At 36.9% G+C, this 24709-nt stretch overlaps 1 protein-coding gene across 20 annotated transcripts in view; it reads right to left on the reverse strand.

Moving 5' to 3' along the window:
- Positions 1 to 24709, reverse strand: part of ABI3BP (ABI family member 3 binding protein) — a 293162-nt gene that overhangs the window by 97648 nt on the left and 170805 nt on the right. For 15 of the 20 annotated variants that reach the window (XM_027560481.1, XM_027560135.1, XM_027559801.1 and 12 more), the window contains 17 exons: positions 24302 to 24349; positions 23009 to 23077; positions 22026 to 22073; positions 20488 to 20547; positions 19432 to 19527; positions 18065 to 18103; positions 17179 to 17271; positions 16179 to 16238; positions 13651 to 13710; positions 11069 to 11128; positions 9979 to 10065; positions 8619 to 8678; positions 7714 to 7797; positions 4221 to 4280; positions 3339 to 3422; positions 1695 to 1751; positions 598 to 657 (listed from right to left, as the gene is read on the reverse strand). In XM_027560481.1, the coding sequence (XP_027416282.1) occupies positions 598 to 657; positions 1695 to 1751; positions 3339 to 3422; positions 4221 to 4280; positions 7714 to 7797; positions 8619 to 8678; positions 9979 to 10065; positions 11069 to 11128; positions 13651 to 13710; positions 16179 to 16238; positions 17179 to 17271; positions 18065 to 18103; positions 19432 to 19527; positions 20488 to 20547; positions 22026 to 22073; positions 23009 to 23077; positions 24302 to 24349 (1125 nt within the window). The remainder of the gene's footprint in view (positions 1 to 597; positions 658 to 1694; positions 1752 to 3338; positions 3423 to 4220; positions 4281 to 7713; positions 7798 to 8618; positions 8679 to 9978; positions 10066 to 11068; positions 11129 to 13650; positions 13711 to 16178; positions 16239 to 17178; positions 17272 to 18064; positions 18104 to 19431; positions 19528 to 20487; positions 20548 to 22025; positions 22074 to 23008; positions 23078 to 24301; positions 24350 to 24709) is intronic. The other 5 variants (XM_027559714.1, XM_027559620.1, XM_027560667.1 and 2 more) reach the window with 5 other exon arrangements.

The following is a 24709-nucleotide window of genomic DNA, read 5'->3' on the forward strand; positions in this document are numbered from 1 at the left end:
TAGATTTTCTAAAATATGTTTCCTTGAAATTTAAGGCATATATTTTTAAGATCCAAATGTTTTTGCCTATTTTGTTCATTATTTTATCACAGAGTCTTGAGGTAAAACTTACACATAAAATTAAGTCAAGAAGTGAAGAGTCTTATAAATCTCTAATTTTAAAAAAGGTAAGGACTATCATCAAACCATAGGTAGTTCACAGTAAGAAATGTAAATATTCCCCCAAGCCATGGAACTATACATTGTTATGTTTTAGTTCATCTAGAGAAGGTACAGACATTCCTGACTGCATTTGAAGCTCAGCTTTAAAAATGAGCCCCATTTAGACAAAAGTAGAACATGATACAAATTCAATTAAGATTACACAGTAGAAAAATACTCTGACCTAATCCCAAGCATAGCTTTTAAAACAATAGGCAACTTCTTTTAGAGTCTTCAATACTGTTATTGAGAAGGATAATCAAGTTGCAGAACAGCAGAGGATGACAAGATAGTCTTAAGAAGCTAGTGATAATGTGATGATGATGAGGATGATAATGATAGAATGAGTTGATAATGGGCAGGAAAAAAATGTTGTGGAACACAGAATATCATTACCTAATGTTGTTTCTGGAGCCTTGGTTGTATGAGTGACAGGTTCAACGATGGTAGGAAGAACTAGCCAAAAACAATAAAATAAACCAAAGAGATTTTTAAAATGTATTTGAAGACTAATTTCAGAAGCTAATTTTTAAGCTTCAGGACAGAGAGAAAAGAGACACATACTTGTTCTTTGCAGATCTGACCAAATTATGGCCAATATCCATTAACCTCGTAAGACAGGTTATGCACTTTGTTCAATATCACTGTGGTCAACAAGAAGCTCTAGATGTTTGGTTATCTGACCCTTGCTAGCATGGAAGACTTTGCTAGATGAGCTTTCTACACGTTTATGAATATAAACATGTTAGACTTTTCTAACTACTGGAAAAAGCATTTATCAGTCTATTTGCACTTCTATACAAGTTGACATATAAATGTCTACTAATTTGTTCACTCTTTCAATAATCGTGGGTATAATAATGAATTCACACATTCAAAAGGATAAGGATCAATGTAAAAAATGGGACATGCTCATCAAAATTTCAAAGTGGTTCTTCATTCAGTAAAAGATAAGAAACTCTTAAACCTTGTTAAATAAGGAGAAATAATCAGCCTATTCTATCATAAAAGCCCATCATTTAAACTTTTAAGATTTAGGCATGTTCAAAAATTCGACCATTATCTAAAAGCATTATGCCTTGAAACAATAGATTCACCAGTACAATCACACAGATCCTAATTCAATAAAAAGTAACACAATAAAAACATGGCATTTCTACAATTGATGAGGAAAAAGCAAGTGAGAAGAATAAGAGATAAATGGGAATTCGTGTTTGAAAGAAAGCTTAATAGTCAACACTTTAACTAAATGTGCATGATCACATGACAAAGTCGAGTAGATACACAGCAGTCCGACATCCTGAAATTAGTATATACACAGTTCTCTTAGATTCAACAGATGACATAGAGCTTAGCATACTTACACGATAAAGATTGTAATAGGATGACAACAGAGGGGTTAGAAATGGTTTAAGATGCAGGAGAACCTGTGGCTATAATGGTATGACAATGAACAGGAAGAGCACCATTTGAAGGACACACATGCTCATTACCCACGATTTCTGGAGCTTCAGTTCTAAGAGTACCAGGTTCAAGATCTGTAGTAGGAACTAGTCAAAAAACAATGAAACAAACACTTGTGAAAAGTCAGCAAATTAAATCTTACCAGTATAATATTGCTTCAGTAGGTACATAACAATTTGAAAATTTTTTTGAAATCACATACTTCCTATTTAATGATTTGGTCACCTAAAGCCAGGTAGATATTCTTTTATGAGACAGCCATAGCATACACAATCTGGTAAATGTCTTCATAAAGTCAACATGAGTTTCTCCTAGGTATCTAAGTACCTAATTCCAATCATTGTAGAACACTGATCTAGGAAAATTATCCAAACAGTTTACCAAATATATACTTATGTAACTGTTCTGACAACTGTTGACTTTTCTGTGGAAGCTTTAAGAAAACAATATGTCTAAGTTCTCACCATAAGGAAAAACATTTTCCTACTGCTTTCATCTATCTATATGAGGTGATGGATTAAACTAAACAACTAAAGCTACAGTGGGAATCATCTCATGACACATGCAAGTCAAATCATTATGCTGTATGCCTTAAACTTATACAGTGCTGTATGTCAATTTTCTCTCAATAAAATTGGAAGAAAATAGCATGTCTATATAAGCATGTATTCAGTAAGTGGATTTTGTATTTATAGACATGGAACAGAATTAAGCCAAGTGAAGCATACAGATCTTGTTGAGAAGACCTATTTGGAAGTAGGCTGAGACCTTGTTTGAGGCAAAAGCACTCAATAAATCAGGATATAAGAACAAATAGCGTGTGGTGCCCAGTAGAGCACTTAACGTGCTCTGTTCTAATCACAGGCTGTACCCTGTATAGGGGGAAGAGACCATTGCAGGAGAGACCACTGATACTTTTGGGTCAGATCCAAACTTCTGAGTCATACTTTCAAGGAATTTCTTCAACTACTCTTATGGGCCCTTCCAAACACAGTTCTCTTCATTACCACTGAGAAGCAGAACCTCCCTTCACTCAGAAGTCTGTGCTCGCTGGTTGGTCTCTTCCCCTTTCTTTTTGTCTGTCAGTCTCCATGATTTTAAGACTTCTTACTTCTGTCCTTCACAGACTTTTCTCTCTTTCAGCTGAGAGATGTTTAGAACCCTTGCATAAAAGAACTCTGTTTGCACAGATATACTGCCTAAGTTCAATCTTGCAATGTTTCACACTGAGGCGGGTTCTGAATTTGACTCTACTCCAGACTGAGAAGTAAGAAGTCGCTGCCTTCTCTGAAATCCTCACAACTGTTGATGGGCTGTGGGGACAGGTAAGTTACTTCATGTTTGTTTCTTGAAAAAAAAAAAAAAAAAGATTGGTTTAAGACATTTTGTCTTTAAGTGAAGAAGGGAATGGAATAAGAAAACGCAAATAAAGGACATAGTACATAAAAGAGTAGATCCTTACGTAGAAAGCAGAGTAATCAGCTATCGCACGAGTCCCTGCCACCCCCTCATCACGTTTTCCTTTGCTAACTCGACAGGGGGAAGCAGCAGCAGGCCATTTCGTGCCTTTACCCACGCAGGGATCACATGGACTACCATTCCCACTGCTGGATCAATCCCAGACTCTCCAGAGCCACGAGGACTCAGTCCTTAAATGAGAAACCCACATTTACCCGGTTTGGTTTGAGGTGCCTCAGGAGTTGTTGTAGTTTTAAGTTTGGGACGCGGACGACGGGTCCGTTTTGATGTTTTAGGAGCTGAAGAAAGAAAACCTTCAGTTACTTCAGAGTTCATAGTTCAGCAGCTATGGGTAGCAGAACACACGTCTCCAGATTTCCTAAAACTTACTAGATTTCCTCATATTTTAGGAAGTGTGTCTTTTAAACTTTTTAATTTGAAGCTTTCACCCTTATTATAATAGTTTTTTTTTTTTACATGTGGAAGTTTACTGGGAATAAGTCATATATGAAAGTAAGTTATTCATTTAAAAAGAAGAATCATTCAAAGAACTCTCTTTTGAATTAAAAAGGAAAAGAATGATTGGTAAAATATTATGATGGTGGTGATGGTACAAACTCTTCAATGGTTTCCTAAAATAAGACCATGTCATTAACTTTTCAGTTAAAGAACAAATATCATATCAGTTCAGTTCAATTCAGTTCAGTCGCAGATAGCTTAAAAAAAAAAAAAAGACTTTTAGATCCACAAAGAACCCCCTTTTCTAACTTTTGTTAGGGTTACAAGAATTGCTTTTTAAACTCAACTTAAACAAAACATTGGTTAAAAAACATATGCAAAGGCAAGAACAATTTCAGATGGTTATATGTATAACAATTGATCTGAGTTAGGTTCATGCATAGCTCTCTTAGAAACAAAGGATTAACTTGTTTTAAGAGTCAGAGTCTTCAGTACTTTTAGGATGAAGAATATCATGGCGTGATAATAGAGGATGATGATATAGCTTTATGAAGCAAAAGAACCTGTAGCTGTGATGTTGACGGAACAAGCTTGACAATGAGAAGCGAATGCACTTACTGAGGATCACGTGTTATTACCTTTTGTTGTTACCCAAGCATCAGTTCTGAATGTAACAGGTTCAAAGTCTGCAGTAGGCACTGACCAAAAGTATTAAAAAATAAACCAAATGATTGTTTTAAATAAAAGAAAACTTAAAACATTTACTGTGAAAAGGATCTTCCTAGTATAACATGGCAAGTTTTAAAAACTCTTAAACTAGAAGGGTAAACAATTGGTTTTCTAAAAATTGGCCATACCTAAGTCAGGTACCTATTCTCTTATTCCTCCTTTTATTATCTGATTCTAAATTAATAAGCCAAAGTATGATGTTTGGGTATTGGTAAGGACCTATCTTGGGAAAGAGACTGAGGCCTCAGCATGATGAATCAGATTGGTATCTCTCCATATTAAGCAAAGAAAGAACATGTCTTCATGAACAAAGAGGAACTTGTTGATAAATACTTGATCAAATCTCAATGGCTTCATCAGGTGCCTAAAGATCTCTACCTTGGGAGTCCGATGTGGACCAACCAAGATCTAGAAAAACTTTGAGTACCACCTTGAAATCAGATATCCTTTGTATTATATTAGACTTTCTCCTTTGGTTGGTCTTTACCTATATCCTCTCTTCCTGATTTAATTCTTTTCCATCTTTCTACTCATCTATGTCCCACGATGATTTCAAGGCTCTACTTTCTTTCTTTCTTTATTTTGGGCACATTCCAGCTTTCATTGTCAATGCCCCTGAACTATTGTTATCCCACAAAATCAGCAATACTGAGACAATCTTTTTCTTTGTCCAATAGAGAAGAAACAGTGACTGCTTGGAAACTTTCGAAACCAGAATAAATTTTGGAATAACTAAAATAAATTTTTATGTAATTTTTAAATCCACATAAATCTTTTATTAACCTCTCTGTAAACTGCAGAGGAAAATAGTTAAGGCTTTTAATATGAAGTTCCCCACAATCAGATTTCAACCTTCAGCTCACAATGTAATTGCTGTTTTCCACAATCACAAGTCCCTAAATTTCATTTGTAAAAGAATGAGATAGTTACACATCAACAGTGCACAGTCTAAATCTGATGAGTAAAAGTGCTTTGCCTGACCTATGTGATGTTTGAAAACTGGGATATTTTACTGAATAAACTAAAATTTTGGAAACACCCTAAAAAAATTGGAAAGTCTAGAAATAGTCTGCATGGCAATAATTAGCAAAACTAAGTCATAGGTGAACTGTGTGGATGAGGAAGGAATTTTCCTGTTTGCCCCAGTCTCTACTCCTATACTGTCTCATTTTTAGTCCTTTTTGCTCGTTTACAATATACACTTGGTCATTACAGACATTTGAATTTTCCCATCATGTACTTTTTCACTTTGTCTTTGACCCTCCTTTCTGCTGTTCTTTTTTCCTCTCTAATGAATGCTTTCTTAAAGCAAAAAGGTTACCTCTTGTTTTTACTTTTTCTATTTTAATTATTTATTAAATTGTACATATAACTTTTATAATCATTAGTAAATGCATATGATTCATGCATTTTTTCCTATATTTGCTATTTTCATAATAAAAAGAACAGTAACAAAACATATTTATAGATCATATATAATATATATCAAAATATAATATGGATAATATAAATGGTAGAAACTGACATGAAAAACTTTATAACATTGACTATATATATTTTTAAAATTATTTGTAATATATACATATTATGTGGGAGACCCGGGTTCGATCCCTGGGTCAGGAAGATCCCCTGGAGAAGGAAATGGCAACCCACTCCAGTACTCTTGCCTGGAAAATCCCATGGACAGAGGAGCCTGATGGGCTACAGTCCATGGGGTCACAAAGAGTTGGACACGACTTAGTGATTTCACTTTCTTTCTTTCATAATATACACACATAATGATTGCTAATGTATATACATATATATCAATATATGATTGTTAAGCTCAAGGCAACAAGTATCACCACTTTTTATTTTTTTGCAGAAAAGAATGTATTTGAATTAGAAATTAATATCAAAATGAGAAATTTATATCAAACATACTTTAAAAGCTCCAAATATTTGGAAATTAAATGTCTACTTAAAAATGATGGCTGTATCTAAGAAGCCATAACAAGGAAAAGTAGAAAACATTTTTAACAGAATAAGAATGAAAAGAGAATTTATCAGAATTTGTTGCACGCAGCTGAAGCTGCTCAATGCAACTAAATACAATGTGGAAAGCTGAATAAGGTATGAAAACAAATACTGGACACTAGCATAAAATTTTGTGAAACTGGAACAAAATCTGTACTTCAGTTAATAATATTGCATCACATACAGCCACTATGGAGAACAGTGTGGAGATTCCTTAAAAAACTGGAAATAGAACTGCCTTATGATCCAGCAGTCCCACTGCTGGGCATACACTGAGGAAACCAGAAGGGAAAGAGACACGTGTATCCCAATGTTCATCGCAGCACTGTTTATAATAGCCAGGACATGGAAGCAACCTAGATGCCCATCAGCAGATGAATGGCTAAGAAAGCTGTGGTATATATACACAATGGAGTATTACTCAGCCATTAAAAAGAATACATTTGAATCAGTTCTAATTTCCTGTTTTTTTTTTTTAAAGAACATAGTATCATAGTATTTCTTTATATTCTCAGAATTGGATTAGAAGTTTCAAGCCTCAAATTTTGTAAAATCACTAAAACAATAAGCTCTCTAGACTTTAAGCAGTAATCTAGTTAGTAATACTAGATTCCAGAGTAAAGGGAGCTATATCAAAGTTTTAAGTGAATATAAATCAGAAATCTAGCATTATGTTTATACTTAGTCAAATAAGTAAGGCTTCATTCTTTCTAAATTTATCTTTCCCTGACCCGAAGATTTATGTACCTAGCACATCTTGTTGATAGCATACAAATATCAATCTTATATTTTCATAGATGTGTATATTGCCATCTTCTATTTTATTTACCAAGTAAAGGCTTTTGTTTTTAACTGTCTTTCAGGTTTTAGGACTAAAAACACATCTTCCACATCTGATACAATAGCACCTTGGGAGGCTACTGAAGGCACTTGAAAGTGAAAGTGAAGTCGCTCAGTCGTGTCCGACTCTTTGCGACCCTGTGGACTGTAGCCCACCAGGCTCCTCCGTCCATGGGATTCTCCAGGCACAAATACTGGAGTGGGGTGCCACTGCCTTCTCCAGGGGATCTTCCTGACCACTTAGTGTTTATCAATTTGAACTGAATATGCCTAATTTTTCTAGACAAGCTTTATTTTCACAAGATAAGTGGCAGTTAATAAAATGCACAGCAACAGAGATTTTTACAGAGGAAGTATGAGGCATTAGGCTGCCATACAAATCTCCCCCTACTGTGCATTTCTTGCCAACTCTAGAGTAGGAACTGCAACTCAATACTGAGTTGTATCTTTAGTCTCTGGCGGCATACTGGTTACTCCCAACAACTAAGATTACTCGTCACCCTGTTGGGTTAGGTTGTTGGAACTCTAAGCCATGAAAATTTTTACCTGGTTTCGACTCAGGTGCTTCAGCACTTGGTGTGGTTTTTGGTCTGGGATGTGGATGAATTGTCTGTTGTGATGTTTTAGAAGCTGAAGGAAGAAATTCTTGTGTTATTACATAACAACATTACCCAGGGTTCTGGAACCTATGGGAAGCAAAAACATGACTCTAGATTTTCTACATCTTATTTGATATTATTAGATATTTACCTTTTTAGTTTGAGATTTTTGTCACATACATAAATTCCTTTTGTATCTTCTTTTATCATAGAAGATTTTTTTGAAGACAAAAATCAGTCTTAATATAAGAAATAAAGATTAGTAATTATAATCAAACTCTCATAGAGCAGTGTGGTTGGGCAACAAAAAGGTTAAGGACTGTTGCTAAATTTCAATAGATAATGAAGGACAGTCAAACTAAATGTGAGGTTTATAATTTAATCTTTCAATCTCTGGTACATGTTCTATGTAACTATTAAAATAAGAACACATTACTACCTAAATGGAAACAAAACAACAAAATACTAAGGAAATATAAAAAGGGTAGAAATGTAGATGTGCCAAGAATGGATCCTCTTGGCCCTGTGAGAGTAGTTGTTGATGGCTTTATCTGTCTAGACAAGAAACAGATCTGTGATGTGTTTGAAAACCAGTTTTTAACCACAAGCACCACTTGAACAAAACACAGAATGACACAATTTCAAACAGGTTACCCAGCAAATATCTTAAAGTAGGCTCACCTATGGCTAATTCTATTAAAAACAATGGATAATTTAAGAGTTTTCATAATTTTAAGAAGAATGTAGATAAATGGCCACAAAGAATAAAACTACTGTCACACGGAGCAAGATGAAACTCTGAGCCCAACAATAAGCAGCATAAGGCTTGTTGAAAACACGGTGTATCATTACCTAATGTTGTTCCGGGGGCCTCTGTTCTAAGAGTGACAGGTTCAAGGGTTGAAGCAGGAACTGACCAAAAGATAATACAGTAAAGCAAAGAGATTTAAAAATATATGAAAAGTTAGAACATTTGCACCCCATCAAGATTTGCTTGTGTATCATTCCTTCCACAAACAAACAAAAAATAACAGAAAGAGCAGATGACTGTTCTTCGGCCAAGCAATAGTTATGGTCAGTCTTAGGCTTAGCCTTGAACTATCTTGAGTCAACATGAAATTCTCCTAGGTTTTAACTAATGGATTCTAACCAATATGGAAAACTCTGCACTAGAAAATATTTTCAGGCATTTACCTAATATAAAATGAGAAAAAAAACTGTCTTTAAAGTAATCTGATCAACCTGTACTTCAGTGAAAGCTGAAAAGGAGCACATCCTATGTTTAGATTAACATGGATATAATAGATGGTGTGTACATTTGAAATAGATATAAAAATTAATCATGGAAGTGGATGGTGTTTGTCCTGCCAAGAGCTCAGCTATGGAAAGAGTCAGAGATCTCTGTTCAAATCATGACACATAAAAGAGCAGGATATGGTGGTCACTCAGTCTGTAATATTTGGTAGAGCATCTTTCTGGCCTAAGCCCGGAAAAAAATGGAAATCAAAGACTGTTGACGTCTTTCAAATCTAAGCTCCTGAATCAAGTTCTCAAAATCCTCTTTCAATTGGCTGGATGGGTCCATCCTAATGTAGCATCATCAGTAGCCATGCTTGGACCACTAAGAAGTAGGACAGTCTGTTCTAGGCAACTCCCCACCACACCTCTGCCACCTCCACCACATGCCTGGTCCTTCTGTCTTGGATCATGTTTTCCTCCACATATACAAATCCTGTAGTGGGCCCAAACCTTAAGGGCCAAGGGCCAAGTCCAGTCTACCTTGATTTTTCCCTTTGTCTCATCAAAACATATGCTCGACTTTACTGTTTTAGAAGTAAAATAAGTCTCTCAGAGGTGGCATATCACCCACAGTTGCTACTGTTGATCCAGGAATTTGCAAGCTACTTTCAATTTGTTTATTTACTTGAATGGAATATATTGACTCTGCTAAATAAGTTTTATCTTTAAGATCTGAGTAGAATTTTATAGTAAAAACTTATTAAATGTATATCAAAGATGACTCTCACATAGAAAGAATTAGGTATTCTGGCACCAACTGTATCTTACACAGTCATGTTCTCCTCGATACGTGGTAGAGGAGATATTACTAATGCTGTCTCATAACTTCATACTTAGAAAGAGTAAGAGTTTTGGGTCCCCACTGGGACAGGCTACTAGGGCTCACCCTTAAACCAACAAATTGCACATTTACCCAGTTTTGTCTGAGGTACTTGAGGGCCTCGTGTGGTTTTAAGTCTGGGACGTGGACGACGAGGTCTTTGTGATCTTTTGGTAGTAGCTAAAGAAAGAAAAGACTTATGTTATTCTATATCTTATGGCTCTGGGTACTGAGGAGAGGTTTTTCCAAAACCTGTTAGATTTTTAAAAGTTCTATGAAACTGTAGTCTAAAATTTTCACTCTTTTTATGCCAACGCATCATTGAGGGTCAAGTTACTTATTCAAGGCATGAAAATTAGCACTTGTAATCAGATACTCACATTAGTCCCTCTCTGAGGGAAAAATGAGAAGGAAGACTCAATTCTGGTGCAAGGGAAGGGGAGGTTAGGGTCACACTAAGGAAAAGGTTTACAATTAAAATTTCAGATTTGGAAAACTTCCTATTTGTCAAATTGGTAATAAAACACATCATTACTTAAAACATCAACAAAGAAGCAAACATACCATGCAAATAGTTTTTTTTTAAATCTAGAAATGTAGAAGATGTGCAAAGGAACTTAAGAGTAGTTGTTATTGCTCATCAGCCTGGAGGAAAAAAGAGATCCAAATTTGTTTTCAACTCAGCTTTAACACAGAACTTCCCTGGTGGCTCAGATGGTAAAGCATCTGTCTATAATGCGGGAGACCTGGGTTCAAGCCCTGAGTTGGGAAGATCCCTGGAGAAAGAAATGGCAATCCACTCCAGTACTATTGCCTGGAAAATCCCATGGACAGAGGAGCCTGGTAGGCTACAGTCTATGGGGTCGCAAAGAGTCGGACACAACTGAGCGACTTCGCTTTCACTTAACACAGAACACTGCTCAACAAAGCACAAATCAATGTGATAATTTCAAATGCACCACATGGCAGGTAAATCTTTTGAACTAAACACACGCCTGCTGTCATAAAAACAACGGGACACTCTTTTAAAGAGGCTTCGACACTCTTCAGATGACGGATTGAATTGCAGTAGAGGATGATGATGTCATTTTGTGAAAGAAGAAAAGCAGACGATGGGGATGGAGACTGAATGGACTGCACGAGGAGCAGCAACAGCACTAGGGGAATGGCGCAGCGTCATTACCTAGTGTGATCCCAGATGTCTCAGCTGAAAAAGTAACAGGTTCAAGGTCTGTAACAGGAACTGAAGTAACAAACAAAAGAGAGGTTTGTTGTTGTTTTTTTTTAAATAAAGTATGAATAGCTATAACATGCATGCCAAAATGAATCTTGTCAGTGTAATACTATCTCTAGAATACTTTTTAAAATTTCTGAATGAAGGGTGTTATGGACTGAATTGTATCCCCTCAAAATTCATATGTTGAGGTCCTAAAACCCAGTGTGACTATGTTTGGAGCTAGGGCCTTTAAAGATTTAGTTAAGCTTAAATGAGGTCATAAGAATGGGACCAGAAGCCAGAAGGACTGCTGTCCTTATAAGAAGAGGGAGAGACGCAGGGAAGCTTTCACACACAGAGAAGCCCATATGAAGACACAGCCAAAGAGAAAGGTTCTGGGACATATTAAACCCGCTGATGCCTTGACCTTAGACTTCCAGCCTCAAGAGCTGTTGTCTAAGCCACCCAGTCTGCGGTATTTTGTTATGGCAGCCCCGTCAGACTAACAGAAAGGGAAATCAGCTGCTGTGCTCACACTTGGCCAAACTGTAGTTAGGGACTTCTTCATCTCATGAGATAGGCATTACGTTTGGTCTCTGTTTAGCAGCACCAGAGGGAAACAGTTCTTATAATTAGTGCTTGATTATCTGCATCTGCTCTGGTAGCCTTTAGGACATTCTTAGGTATTTAGTAAATACGTTTCTAACAACCCTCAAAAAGCATGTAAAAAACTAACCTGTACTTTTGTGGACACTGAATAAAGAAACTGTCTACTATGTTATCAAATTATGGTTGCAGAAAAAGTTCCTAAATAACCAAGCAACCATTAGACAAATAGCCCAGAATGGCTCTGATAATATTGCTGAGAACTCAGTTCTGGAAAGGTCTTGTGACGTCTGTCCAAAGAAGAAGACTCGAGAAGGGGAAGCTGCTTAGTCCATGGATCCACTCTCAGCACAGGGAAAACTATCCAAGTGTGGAAAGAAGAGATATTATGATGCTTATTAAGAACGATACTAGTCTTAGCCAACCTCGCATGGTGTTGTTCAAGTGCATCATCTCCAACAAAAATGCTTTATTTGCCTCATAGAGAAAGCAGGATCTCTGCTCCCTCTGGTTGCCTCTAAGCATATCCTTTTTTTCATCTTTGTTCACTCTCACTTACCCACTTGTGCAAATTCTAATGTGACATCAAGACCCAAACTCCTTCTCCACTCTACTGAAGCCCATGTTGATTTTTAATTTTTTAAAGATCTGCCAAGCAAGTATGAGATGAAAGAATTTGGGTTCCCTCCACCAACAACTAGGGAAGAACTATAGACCCAAAGTACCCATTTTGGATTACACACTGCCCATGAAAAAGCCTCGCTATAACAAATCTATACTTAATGTTTGTGTACCTCAGAAAAATCTTGAATTTGAAAAAACACTCTGCACTGTTCTAATTCTCTAGGATGTTCACATAGGAAAAATGTTTGTGCTTAACTAGCCTGCAGACTGAGAAGCAAACCTGTCTCTTACTACCCAGACTTGGAGAGAAGATTATGTATCTTCCAAACAAGAACTTCTCACCAGCTCTGAAGGCACAAGGACTCTTCATAGTTTCCTCACTAGGAGGTAAATAGGTTTCCATTTTCAATCAGTGGCAGGCTACCACACTCCTTAAGTCAAGAACCCTTTTTTTTTTTTTTTTGCTTTTGTCTGGTATAACCTCCACTGCATCTGGACATGAAGTAGTTTTAAGTTTGTATTGTGAATGACATGTCTATTGGGATGCTTTGGGAAGTAGAAAAAGATAAACTTGGTACTTTAAAGCTTATGCTTCTGAAAATCACAGGTTTTTGGAAAAACCTTCATGTTTTTCAAAGCTTGATGGATTTTCTTCAGTTTCAAGAAATGGATCTGTCTAGGGTGAAAATTTTGCCCTGACTATGTGTATATCTTGCTTTGTTATTGATGATACTTTGGGGAAAAAGCTGATACATAAAATGAAGGTAATAAATATTTTTATCACATTCTCCTAGACTACATTAAAAAGATTGAGTCATTTCTAAACTATGGTGGAGAGTAAGGGGGAGTCAGATTCAACTTAAGGATGAGGCTTACTATTTAAACTTATTAGCCTTGATCACGTTACCTGGTAGACAATTCACTACAAACATATCACACAAATGTTAAAACAACAACAAAACAGGCAGATAAAAAAGGCAGGTGTACAAAGGATGTATAAAGGAACTTCCGTGTCACAGCCTGGTTAGCATGGATCAGGATCAGGCACTCTAATAAATACGTGAAATTTACCTTAACAGAGAACTCTGGTTGAGCTAAAAACACAAACTGGTATGAAGAAAAATTTAAATATGTTACAGGATAGGAAGATATCCCAAACTAGATCCAGGCATGGCTCTCTTTAGAACGAGAGGTAACTTGCTTTATGCATATTTTTCTCACAAGATAAAGAATGTAACTAAATGGCAACAGAGTGGAATGAGCAGAAGTTTGGCAATGAGTAGGGAAAGCTCTTGCTAAAGGGCAGAAAGTGGCATTACCGAATGCTGTCTCCGGAGCCTCTTTTATAGGAGTAACTGGTTCAAAGACTATAGCAGGAACTGACCAAAAATAACAATAAAAAAGAAATGTTAAACATTTATACAGTCTCACAGGGATATGATTTATCTGCACTCAGTTCAGTTCAGTCACTCTGTCGAGTCCGACTCTTTGCGACCCCATGGACTGCAGCATGCCAGGCCTTCCTGTCCATCACCGACCCCCGGAGTTCACCTAAACTCATGTCCATTGAGTCGGTGATGCCATCCAACCATCTCATCCTCTGTTGCCCCCCTCTTCTCCTGCCTTCCATCTTTCCCAGCACTCAGGTACCAGTTTATCACTCAGGAAGGATTGTCTTTATAATCAGGTAACTGTCCCTGAAAAGTGCCTGTGAAATTTCTCATTCTGTGATGATCCTAGTCTAGGTACCAAAGTAGACCATGCCCATCTTGCTAAAACTGATCTTTGGAAAGAAAGCACAAGCTTTGCCCAGCTGGAGTACTTAAGAGAGCAAGATAAAGGGCAGCCATTCAGTCTGTGGTTTAGCTGTATCCTTTTATCATGTGCCTGGGGAAAGCCTCCCATACTGATGATTCCTACATGAAACTCAAACTCCTAAGCCCAGCAGTGAAAAACCCTTTTCTACTGGCCCTATGAGCCCATTCAGTATAACAGCAGCTTCAGTATAATGTTCTGATCCACACTTAGAAGCCTGACAGAGAAGCCTCTGTCTCCTCTCACTGGTCCCTACATATCCTGCTTTTCTGAACTTCTTTGTTCCCTGCTCCCTAGTCATCCAAATCCATAACAGTTTGAGTGCTCAAGTCCTTCTTAACTACTCTGGTCCACTCTGATTGTTTCTTTAAATTCAGAGAAGGCAATGGCACCCCACTCCAGTACTTTTGCCTAGAAAATCCCATGGACAGAGGAGCTTGGTAGGCTGAAGTCCATGAGGTCACTAGAGTCGGACATGACTGAATGACTTCACTTTCACTTTTTACTTTCATGCATTGGAAAAGGAAATGCAACCCACTCCAGTGTTCTTTCCTGGAGAATCCCAGGGACAGGGAAGCCTGGTGGGCTGCCGTCTATGGGGTCGCACAGAGTCGGACACGACTGAAGCGACATGTTGACAAACTATGGCCCAAAGGCCAAATCGCCCATAGCTTGCTTTCATACAGCCCGTTTCCATCTTTAAGTGGTTGTAAGAAAAAGGAAAATAGATATCACAGACTACTGGGGCCACAAAGCCCCCAGTATTTACTAACTTGTTCTTTATAGAAAATACTATCAACTCCTGCCTGGATCTGTACTATGATGTATACAAGCTAGACAGTTACCAAGAAATAATCTATTTGCCCAAGTATATGTTTGTTGCACAGCTGTTTCAGTCCACTACACACATTCAATATATAAAGGATGAATAGCATCGAATGATAAGCCAATGAAACAGACATTTAGAGAGAAGATTCTAATTCACAAAAAGGAAGGGATTCAGCTACCACCTAAGATCCATCCAGCTATGCTCCGCTTGCCTACTGTGGGGGTGAAACTGGCTGCTCATCCCAACTTGCCCCTTCACTTTCTCTAGACTCCACAGGGACGGGCTCCAGGATTCCTCAACCAGAATCGACACATTTACCTGAGTCCTGAGGTGCTTCAGGACTCAGGGTGGTTTTAGATTTGGGATGGGGATGATGAATTCATTGAGGCACTTTGGGAACTAAAGGAAGAAAACTTCAGGTTAGTAGAGTGGTTTGAGTTCCAGAAGCTGTGGATAGGATTATACTTGCTATAGAGTTTCAGGAAATTTTTCTTTTGACTTTGAAATATTTGTCACTATTTTTATTATTGCCTCTATTTGTCAATTATATTACTATGAAAAACAAAAATCACATAGAAATATTAGTTGATATATCAAGGAGATCCTCAAAAGTGATTTCCACATGAAAAAAAGTTCCAAAAACCTACTGTATTATAGTGATGGTGGGAGAGGGGTAGGGTGATTTTATACTAATGATGGGACACATAATTTCAATTTACTGGCCTTGGGTATATTTTCTATTTCACTCCTTACTGAAAAAAAGACCATATCATTGCCTAAAATGACAACATAAAGTCACACAGGTCATAAAAATGTAAAAATTTAGATCTGGGCAAGAATTACATCACACCATAACAGTTGTGACAATGTACTCGCTTAGATCAAGGACAGACACCCCACTTGCAACCCTACTTGTTGTGTTTGAAACTCAGTAACATAGAATGTGATTAAAAGGTTACATGGGGATGAGATGCTACAAATTCAAACCCACTGCTTTAAGCATATATATACTACGCTAAGTTCATACTTGACTGTCTCAGTACCAAATGAATTGTTTTAAGACTCCAATATATTAAGAAATAATTGAATGACAATAGAGAATGACAAGAGTCTTGTGAAGCAGGAGAAGCTGAGGTTATGATGGTGATGAAATGGGCTTCAAATGAGCAGAAGCAGATGCTGATGGACATAGTGGATCATTACCTACTATTGTTCCTGGAGCTTCGGTCCTAAGACTGACTGGTTCAGGGATTGTGGCAGGAACTGATCAAAAGTAATAAAAGAAATCAAAGAGATTTTTGTGAATGCATAAAATGTCAGAAAGTTCATCTTACCAGTAAAAACAATGCTTTGAAGAGGGGAGAGGGAGGGAAAGGATGGATTACACAGAAAGTGAACATAAAAGGCAGGAATTATAGGGGTGGGAGGTGAGAGGTGGAGGCAGTAGGGGGTCACACCAAGGTCTGTCCACCAAACACAGAACAGACAGCCAAAAAGAAGCTGAGACCATACCCCCTAAGAGACTAAGTCCTTAATGAAAACAGTGGCATTTAATAAACAAAGGAACAACCTATCAGTTTGTGACATCATTTTAAATTAGGTTATCTTCAGTTCTAAGAACAGAAAAAGCATGGTCCTGTGTAGAAATAGGGATCACTGAAGCCAACTGGATCAAATTCAAGCTCTTGAGTAGACATCCTAGTCCCCTTTAGTTCATTGTTTGGGTACAGTCAAGGGAATGTATGAATAAGTCATCGTCTATCTGGTCACCAGCTTCATTCAGCACATTTCCTGTTTTCAGCCTTTGTCTCCTCCACCTTCCATTCATCCAAATTCTGTTCTGATGTTTCCCCTAATTATTCTGGATCTCTTTCTGTTCCAGATATTTACATTTCCAGCATATAGCATTTGTACTCTTTGAGAAATTACTTTATATTTGTATACACACTGCCTTATGTTATTTTCTATCTTTTTATGCAGGAACAGCTTTTGTTTACAAAATAATTGGGAAATAGAACAGAATTACTACTTCTGATGTGTCTCACAGTTGCTAATACAGTTACAGGGACGTGGAAGGGATTAATAATAAGAGTAGCTTCCACTCTTAAGAGATATGTAAGACATGTACCAATTATGTGCACAGAATTCAGGGTTCCAACTGGGATAGAATGTTTGGACTCCTTAAACCAGAAATCGTATTTACCCAGTTCAGTCTGAGGTGCTTCTGGATGGGGCGTGGTTTTAGGTTTGGGACGTGGACCACGGGGTCTCTTTGTTGTTGTTGCTGTTGTTGGAGCTGAAGGAAGAAAATCTAGGATTAATATAGTGCCAATGGCTTCAATAACTCTGAATAGAATGATATAAGCAGGTTCTAGGCTTTCTAAAATTTACCAGTTTCTTTGAGTGGAGAAAACTTTGTTACTTTAGTTTGAAGTTTTCTCCTTTAACAGATTAACAGGTTTTCTTTTATAACTGAGAATTCTCTAGAGATTAAAAATTATGTAACAGTTATGTTTAAGAAATGAAGATGAGGAATTATCATTTCCTTGAAACCACCTCTAATGAGAAATCATGCTAAACTGTGATGGTATGTAAGAAGTTCAGACCATCCTGTACTATCCTTTTATAATTTAAAACAAGTAAGTTTGGGCAAGTTTTCCACTTGATAATTTACTAGAAAAATGACACAAAATTAGATGAAACATTAGTAAAATAAAACAAAAATCATGTAAATCTTGAACTATAGAAAGTAAAATGCTCAAAGAAACTTCAAGGTATAATAATTGACACTCTGTTGGTGGTCTAAATAAAGGATACATGGAAAATCACATTTGGACCCCAGTTCTAACAAACAGCACAGTGTAAACAGAGACTCAGATTGATGTGATGCAATTACAAGCTGGGAGATGGAGTCAATAGCTGTCTCAAAGTTTATACACATTAATGTTAAAAAGAAGGCCTTTTCTATTTTAAGATGAATACAGTAATAAGATGACAACAAATTATGACATCATCATCTCTATAGCACCACAGATAAGTATGAAAACGAATAAAGAAAACACATCCTGAAGGGTATAAAGGATCATTACCTAAAGATGTCCCAGGAGTAATAGGTTCAAAGTCTGTAGCTAGAAATGATCAAAATAATAATAATAAAAGAAATGTTAAACGCGTAAGAAAAGTCACCAAGGTCTCTTGAAAATGAATTTTACCAGAGTAGCATTGGTTCTACTGCCAGAAAGCAAAATTTTTAAAGTTCTGAGGTGAGGGTACAAAGGTACATGATGTTATAAAATCTCCATATAGTTACCTACAAGTGTTGCTTTTATATTACCTTATAATACAGTAGAAGACTCTGCTCAGAGAAATCTTTAGGTATCTGTCTAATAACATTATGGTTAACAATTATGAGAAAATAATGTGAAAGTATAATTTTAAACACTATATATTGGAAAACAAACAATTAGAATCTATGTCATGATAGATGCAATTGTTGATATATTGGTAATGAATAATCAAAATAGGCAAGGCTCTTTTTTGTTGAGAGTCCACTTTGGAAAAAGGCCAAGACCTCCGTCCAAACAAAGGCCTATAAAAGAGCAAGATACAGAGGTTCATTCAGTCCGAAAAACATGTCAATGCATCTCTCTGCTATCAGGACAGAAAAGAGCTGACCCGGGGAGGAGAGGAGAGTATCCTGCGGTTAAGTAGCTCAAATCCAGTCACTGAAGTCAGGCATTCAAGGTCCTCTTCATGGACCCACTAAAAAGTAGCATCGCTGTCCACAATTTCTGAGCAGCAGCCAAGTAAACATTGCTTTCCTCCTTTCTCACAATCAAGTTCTCATTTAAGTCCTATCTTTCTGTTGTCACTCACAAATATGGTACCTTCTTTCTTCTGTTTATGGTATTCCTCCTCATTCCTCCAACAAATCTACAAACTATACACATTTCAAGGTCCACATTACACTCATCAGCCTTGGATCTTTCACTTCTCCAAGAATAAACTGTGTCTAACAGTTGGTAAAACTCAGTGAGTAAGTTGCTTTGCCCATATTCCTTTCTACCCATTTATGAACGATTTCACACAAGAGCAGCATCCTCACTCAATGAAGCCAAGTCATTTGTTTTTTCTAAACTATTCCTCACAATACTAATGCGGCGGTTCATCAAATAAGAGATGAACTGGACTAAATAGATTAGATACTCAACTAGGTAAGTGTTTGCTGAGCCAGAGTCAAAGAGAAAATGTAATCGAATGGCGAGAGAAACAAATAAAATACAAGGTACCAAGAAGGTCCTAAGAAGCATGAGGAAGTGACTCATTCTGACTAGAACATTTGTAACTTGGACACCATCCTGAAGGATCACAGGGTTACTAGGCGGCGAGTAATTACACTCCTACCACAGTATCACACCTAACAGGGGTCTGTAGGCACCAGGAACCACATATTTACCTAGTTTGGTCTGAGGTGTCTCGGGTCTTGGTGTGGTTTTATGTTTGGGACGTGGACGTGGGCGACGTGTTCTTGTTCTTTGTGATGTTTTTGGAGCTGAAGAAAAGAAACTGGTTAATGGTGTCTTATGACTGCAGAGACAAAGGATTATTCATGGCTGTAGGTTTTCTAAAATTGTGCTAGATTTTCTTGAGTCTTGAGAAATTTGTCTCTCTGGTTTGAAATTTTTTCATCTACACACAAAAAAATGTGTGGGGGTGTCTGCTGACAGTTCTTTTGAGAAAGAACATATAACCTTATTTTAATTATCTGAAAACTTTACTATTATTGCTGGTACCAAATTTTCAAAAAGGACCCTGATCCAAGGGAAATCAGAAGTATAACTTTCTATATCACATTACAGAGGGGCCCAGACTCTCCTGCTTTGTGTTATATTTAGAAATTAGTTGGTTTAGAAATCAATTTGGATTATACTTAGAAATTACTTGGTTTAGGCATATATACCATATCTTAAAACAACTTTCCGTTGCTGGCCATAGAATTACATCTGATGTTTATAAGGCATGCATGCTCAGTCATGTTCGACTCTTTGTGACACCATGGACTGAAGCCTGCCAGGCTCCTCTGTCCAGGCAAGAATACTGGAGTGGGTGCCATTTCCTTCTCCAGGGGATCTTCCCGACTCAGGGATTGAACCTGTGTATCCTGCATCTGCTGCATTGGCAAGCAAATTCTTTACCACTGAGCCACCTGGGAAGCCCTGTTTATAGGGAAGAGACTCCTAACTTTATCTGGAATCCAGCAGAACCACAGGCTCTGTAAAGTTTTGGGAAAGCTGGATAATATGGATGATAGCTTCATACAGACTTATATTCTAACCAAGTGACCTATTTTAAACATCTTCAATACATTCAAAATGAAGAATATAGTTGAGTGACAAAAAAGGATGATGAAAGAATCTTGTAAAAGAGAAAACCCTTTGACCAAGATGATAATGGAATAGAGTGGACAATGAGCAGAAAATGTTCTTGCTTAAAAGATACAAAAGGTCATTACCTAATGTTGTCCGAGGAGCCTCAGTTCTCAGAGTTACAGGTTCAATGTCTGTGGCAGGAACTGACCAAAAGCAATTCAATAAACAATGGAGATTTAAGAAATGTGGGAAAAGAAAGAAAATTATCTTGAAAATGAATCCTTTTAATCCTATAATGTTGAAAAATAATTTATGAAAAACAGCACTTTTTCTGTAATAACTAGCTGAACTCTCGTACCCATTTATCTCACAAATAGCTGCACCCCTTTACACTTTGCTTCTCTATGAGGCCAATGAAAAGTGTTTTTTCGTGGGGGGTTTAATTATATGATTACAGTTATACTGGAAACTTGACTCCAAAAAATCTTTTGTCCGATACAAAATTTTTACTTATTTTAAAATTTTAAATTGAATTACGTATTTTTAAATTACTCTTAAAAATCATTATGAAAACTTGTGTTAGTAATTGACAGTTTTCACCACCATTACTAAATTTTTTTTGATAAATAGTTTCAGCAGTGAGAATTTAAAATGTTCTTAATCAGTCTGTTTATTGGGTATCTGTGACACATAGGCAAAAGATAAGCTTATGCCTTTTCTCCACAATAAAGGTGATACTCTTCCTGCAACTTGTCCTTATTTATCCTTTTATTTCAAATGGATACTTGGGAGATAACTATTCAAGTGAGGAACAGAGATGATTAATAAAAAATTCTGGAAAGTAATAACTTTTTGTCTGAATAAATAGGATTCCTATAATTCTATAGTATTCTGTAATGATTGAATTATGCATCAAAATAAAATTTAGATTTATGACTCCTTGGTTTTAAATTAGTGTCTCTATTTTAAATTAAGTCCAGAAAATTAAATGTAAAATCAAAAATGTCTTATCACCAATTCTCTGTAACACAGCATAGAGTAATCTTAAGCCACATCTGAAAACATTTTCTGAACTAATGGAAAACATGGTATCCAGAAGTGAATGAAAGGGAGGACTACAGGGCAAAACAATATTCAAAGCTGAGTGCCCTCAAACAAAAAAGGAAAATTCCTGTTTTGTTTGGAATTCAACACCACAAGATGAATTTATCAAGAGAAAGGTCCGGTTACAATGGAACAGTATGAAATCACAAAAGAAAGGACTTCTGCAAGAAAGAGGTGATTACGTATTCTTTTTCAAGCCCCAATCAGCTTTTTCATTGCTTCTCTCCCACATCATAAATTATACACATATAAAAGCAGAGATTTCAACAACGTCCTGGTTTGAAGGATGCACAGAGAGAGCATCTGTGACTCTTGCCAACATCAAGTGCTGCAAGAAATCTATCTCTGAAGGTGATCAAAGCACAATTCACATTCAGGTGTAACAAGCTGAGCTGCAGATGTAAGAATGCCTAATGATATGAAAAAGGTTCCTGTTGAAAATAGCAAACAATTTTAGGGAATGAATGAAAATGTGGATGAATGACCACTGTTTACACAGGACATTACAGACAGTGACAGAGATGAGAGGGGTGAGTTCAGAGAAACAATGACCAAAAGGGAAGACACCCATCGTTACCTATGCTTGTGGCTGGCGCTTCGGTCTCAGATGTAACAGGCTCAAAAACTGCACCATAAAAAAATAAACAGAGATAAGTAACAAAAGCAAGGAAGGCTAGACTTTTAGGTTCTCACTGATGCTTAACTCATAGGATACAGAATCTGGTTTATTCTAAGTTGATATAAGTTGCCTTCTTGATGGACTTATTTATTATGAGAGATGCTCTCTTAGTAAGTTAGAATTTTGTACTAACTGGAATCTTAGGGGAAAACTTCAATTGAAAAACAATTGAATTTTCAGAACTGTTACATAGTATCTTTTTATTTGGTAGAAAATCAATTAACAGGTACCATTTAAAATGTAAGGTATTTTAGAGAAAGTCAGTCTCCATGTGACTGTAAAGGAGGAACACAAGATCAGCCTCCCTAGTGGTTGCTGCTGAAATGGCTCTGAAAATGTTCCACATAAAGAAAAACAAGCTTTCGTTACAAACACAAACTGAGAAAGCCTGAAAATGCTTTAAGAAAAATGGAATCTGTTAGATAATCAGATGTAAAATTTTGTCTGTTGTTTAGTCACTAAGTCATAGAGTCCTATTCTTTTGCAACCTCATAGACTGTAGCCTGCCAGGCTCCTCTGTCCGGAGGATTTCCCAGGCAAGAATACTGGAGTGGGTTGGCATTTCCTTTTCCAGGGGATCTTCCCAACCCAGGGATTGAACCCAAGTCTCTTGCTTGGCAAGTGGATTCTTTACCACTGAGCCACTGGGAAAGCCCAGACAATCTGTTATAAAATTTACTAATTTCCCAAACACTGAGTTGTTCATTTAACATATGAAATGAACAAAGTAGCCACATCAGTGTGGCTACTTTGAGAAGAATGAACAAAGAAATCATTGTATTTAGGTTTCTATGCTTTACAACATGACAAATTGTAAGCATTCTCAGCAACATCCCCAAAGAGAAAGCATCTTAAGTCAAAGCATTGGAAATTATGTTTACCGGATGTAGGTGGTGGCGTATCTGGTTTTGCTGTGGGTTTAGAAAGTAATTGCTTTGCTGGTTTTGAATCTGAAGAGAAAAGGGCTATAATTAGAGTCATGGCAGAGCTGTGAATGTGATCAGTGTTACTTACACACTGCTTTCCTAATACTGAAAGTAGGGATTACCCAGGCTGGTACATCTGGTCTACGTGTAGTTTTAGGCCTTTGGGGTCATTTCGATGCTTAAGAGAAAGGTATTAAAAATTAGCATAATGGTTATGGCTGTAAGTGTCATAATTAAGGACACATGCTCGAGCAAAGAGATTATATAAATTTAGTGACTATACAACAAAATTAATTCCTGGGGTGGAAAGGGTGAGAAATGTGTCCATTCTTACTAATTCTTCTGAAACCAAAAAGTCTTCAGGAAATGTTCAAAATATGTCTTTCAGCAAAAGTAAGGAGAACTACAATTACTTTTTTTGTATAAGTAATTTTTAAAATGACAAGTATAATAGTTATGTTTCTTAATTGATAGTTTTTTTTTTTTTCAGTATAAAAACAGTAAGGTAGAAATTTGAAACTTGCTTAGTAGGAAACCAGGAAAATAATCCATAAATACTTGAAATTATACACAGTGTTACATGGTTACTTCTGGAATTTTCTAAAGTAAGTCAGTGACAAATTTATTGTGAATGCTGAGAAATTATAATAATTATAATCAAACAACATTAGGACTGAAAACAGTACAATCAACTTGAGACTTCTAATATTCTCAAGTTATAAAGACTATACTCTTTTATCTTGGACCCGAGACCAAGAAAAATGCATGTGTCTTTGGTTACCAAAACATACTAAAGAAATTCTTCAAAGAAATAGAAAAGCTGAAGAAGCCATTTTTTTTCATGCAGCTTTCTGAAAGGGATAAAGTCTTACAAGTTGAATGAATAAAGCAATGAAATGGTAATCACAACACTGGAATAAAACATTGCCACTTGTCAAGTCCAGGATGAGCACAGAAGTCCCTGAGAAAGAGCAGATGGTTTTCTCGACTCAAGGACACATGATGGAAGGACAGAGGGTTTGTGGGAAACCAGGAAGTTGTGACCAAAACCACAGACCTTCCCTGAAAAAGCACACAGAATTCTTTTAGAAGTCTCCTATCTTCAGGCTCTTCAGACCCAAATAGGAAAGGGGAGGGAACGCATGGAGCAAAACTGTGACACAGTGTAGAACTTCAGTCATGCCTGGGTGGAGAGCAGGAAAAGAAAAGCAACAACCCGGGAAAGGAATTGGGGGAGAGCAAAATTACCGATCGTGGGCACCAAGGGTTCCAGTGGTACCGTTGCAGGTTCCAGAGCTACAGAGGCAAAAAACCGAAAATACTCATTATGTTAAGAAGCGGCATCTTGAGAAGGAAACATGACTCTTCCATCTTTACTTAAACTGTGTACTTTTTCTAAGTGTAATTTTCCTTTCTATTTCTCCCATTTGCCTCTCTTCTCCCTATTGCTTTCCCACACCTCATCCGCCGTGAATATACATCTCGTACAATATTTTTCTGATGCCCTACTTTAATGATCCACTTAGAAGCCCAACTTATTGCTCTGTATACTCAATAACTACAAATAAAAATATAAATGTATTCATAAAATGTGAATGTAGAAAGCACAGATGCTTAAATATAAACTACACTGATTCCTGCAGCCCAGCTATTTAG

This window comes from Bos indicus x Bos taurus, chromosome 1 (genome assembly GCF_003369695.1).
Source record: "Bos indicus x Bos taurus breed Angus x Brahman F1 hybrid chromosome 1, Bos_hybrid_MaternalHap_v2.0, whole genome shotgun sequence".
Classification (NCBI taxonomy): Eukaryota; Metazoa; Chordata; class Mammalia; order Artiodactyla; family Bovidae; genus Bos; species Bos indicus x Bos taurus.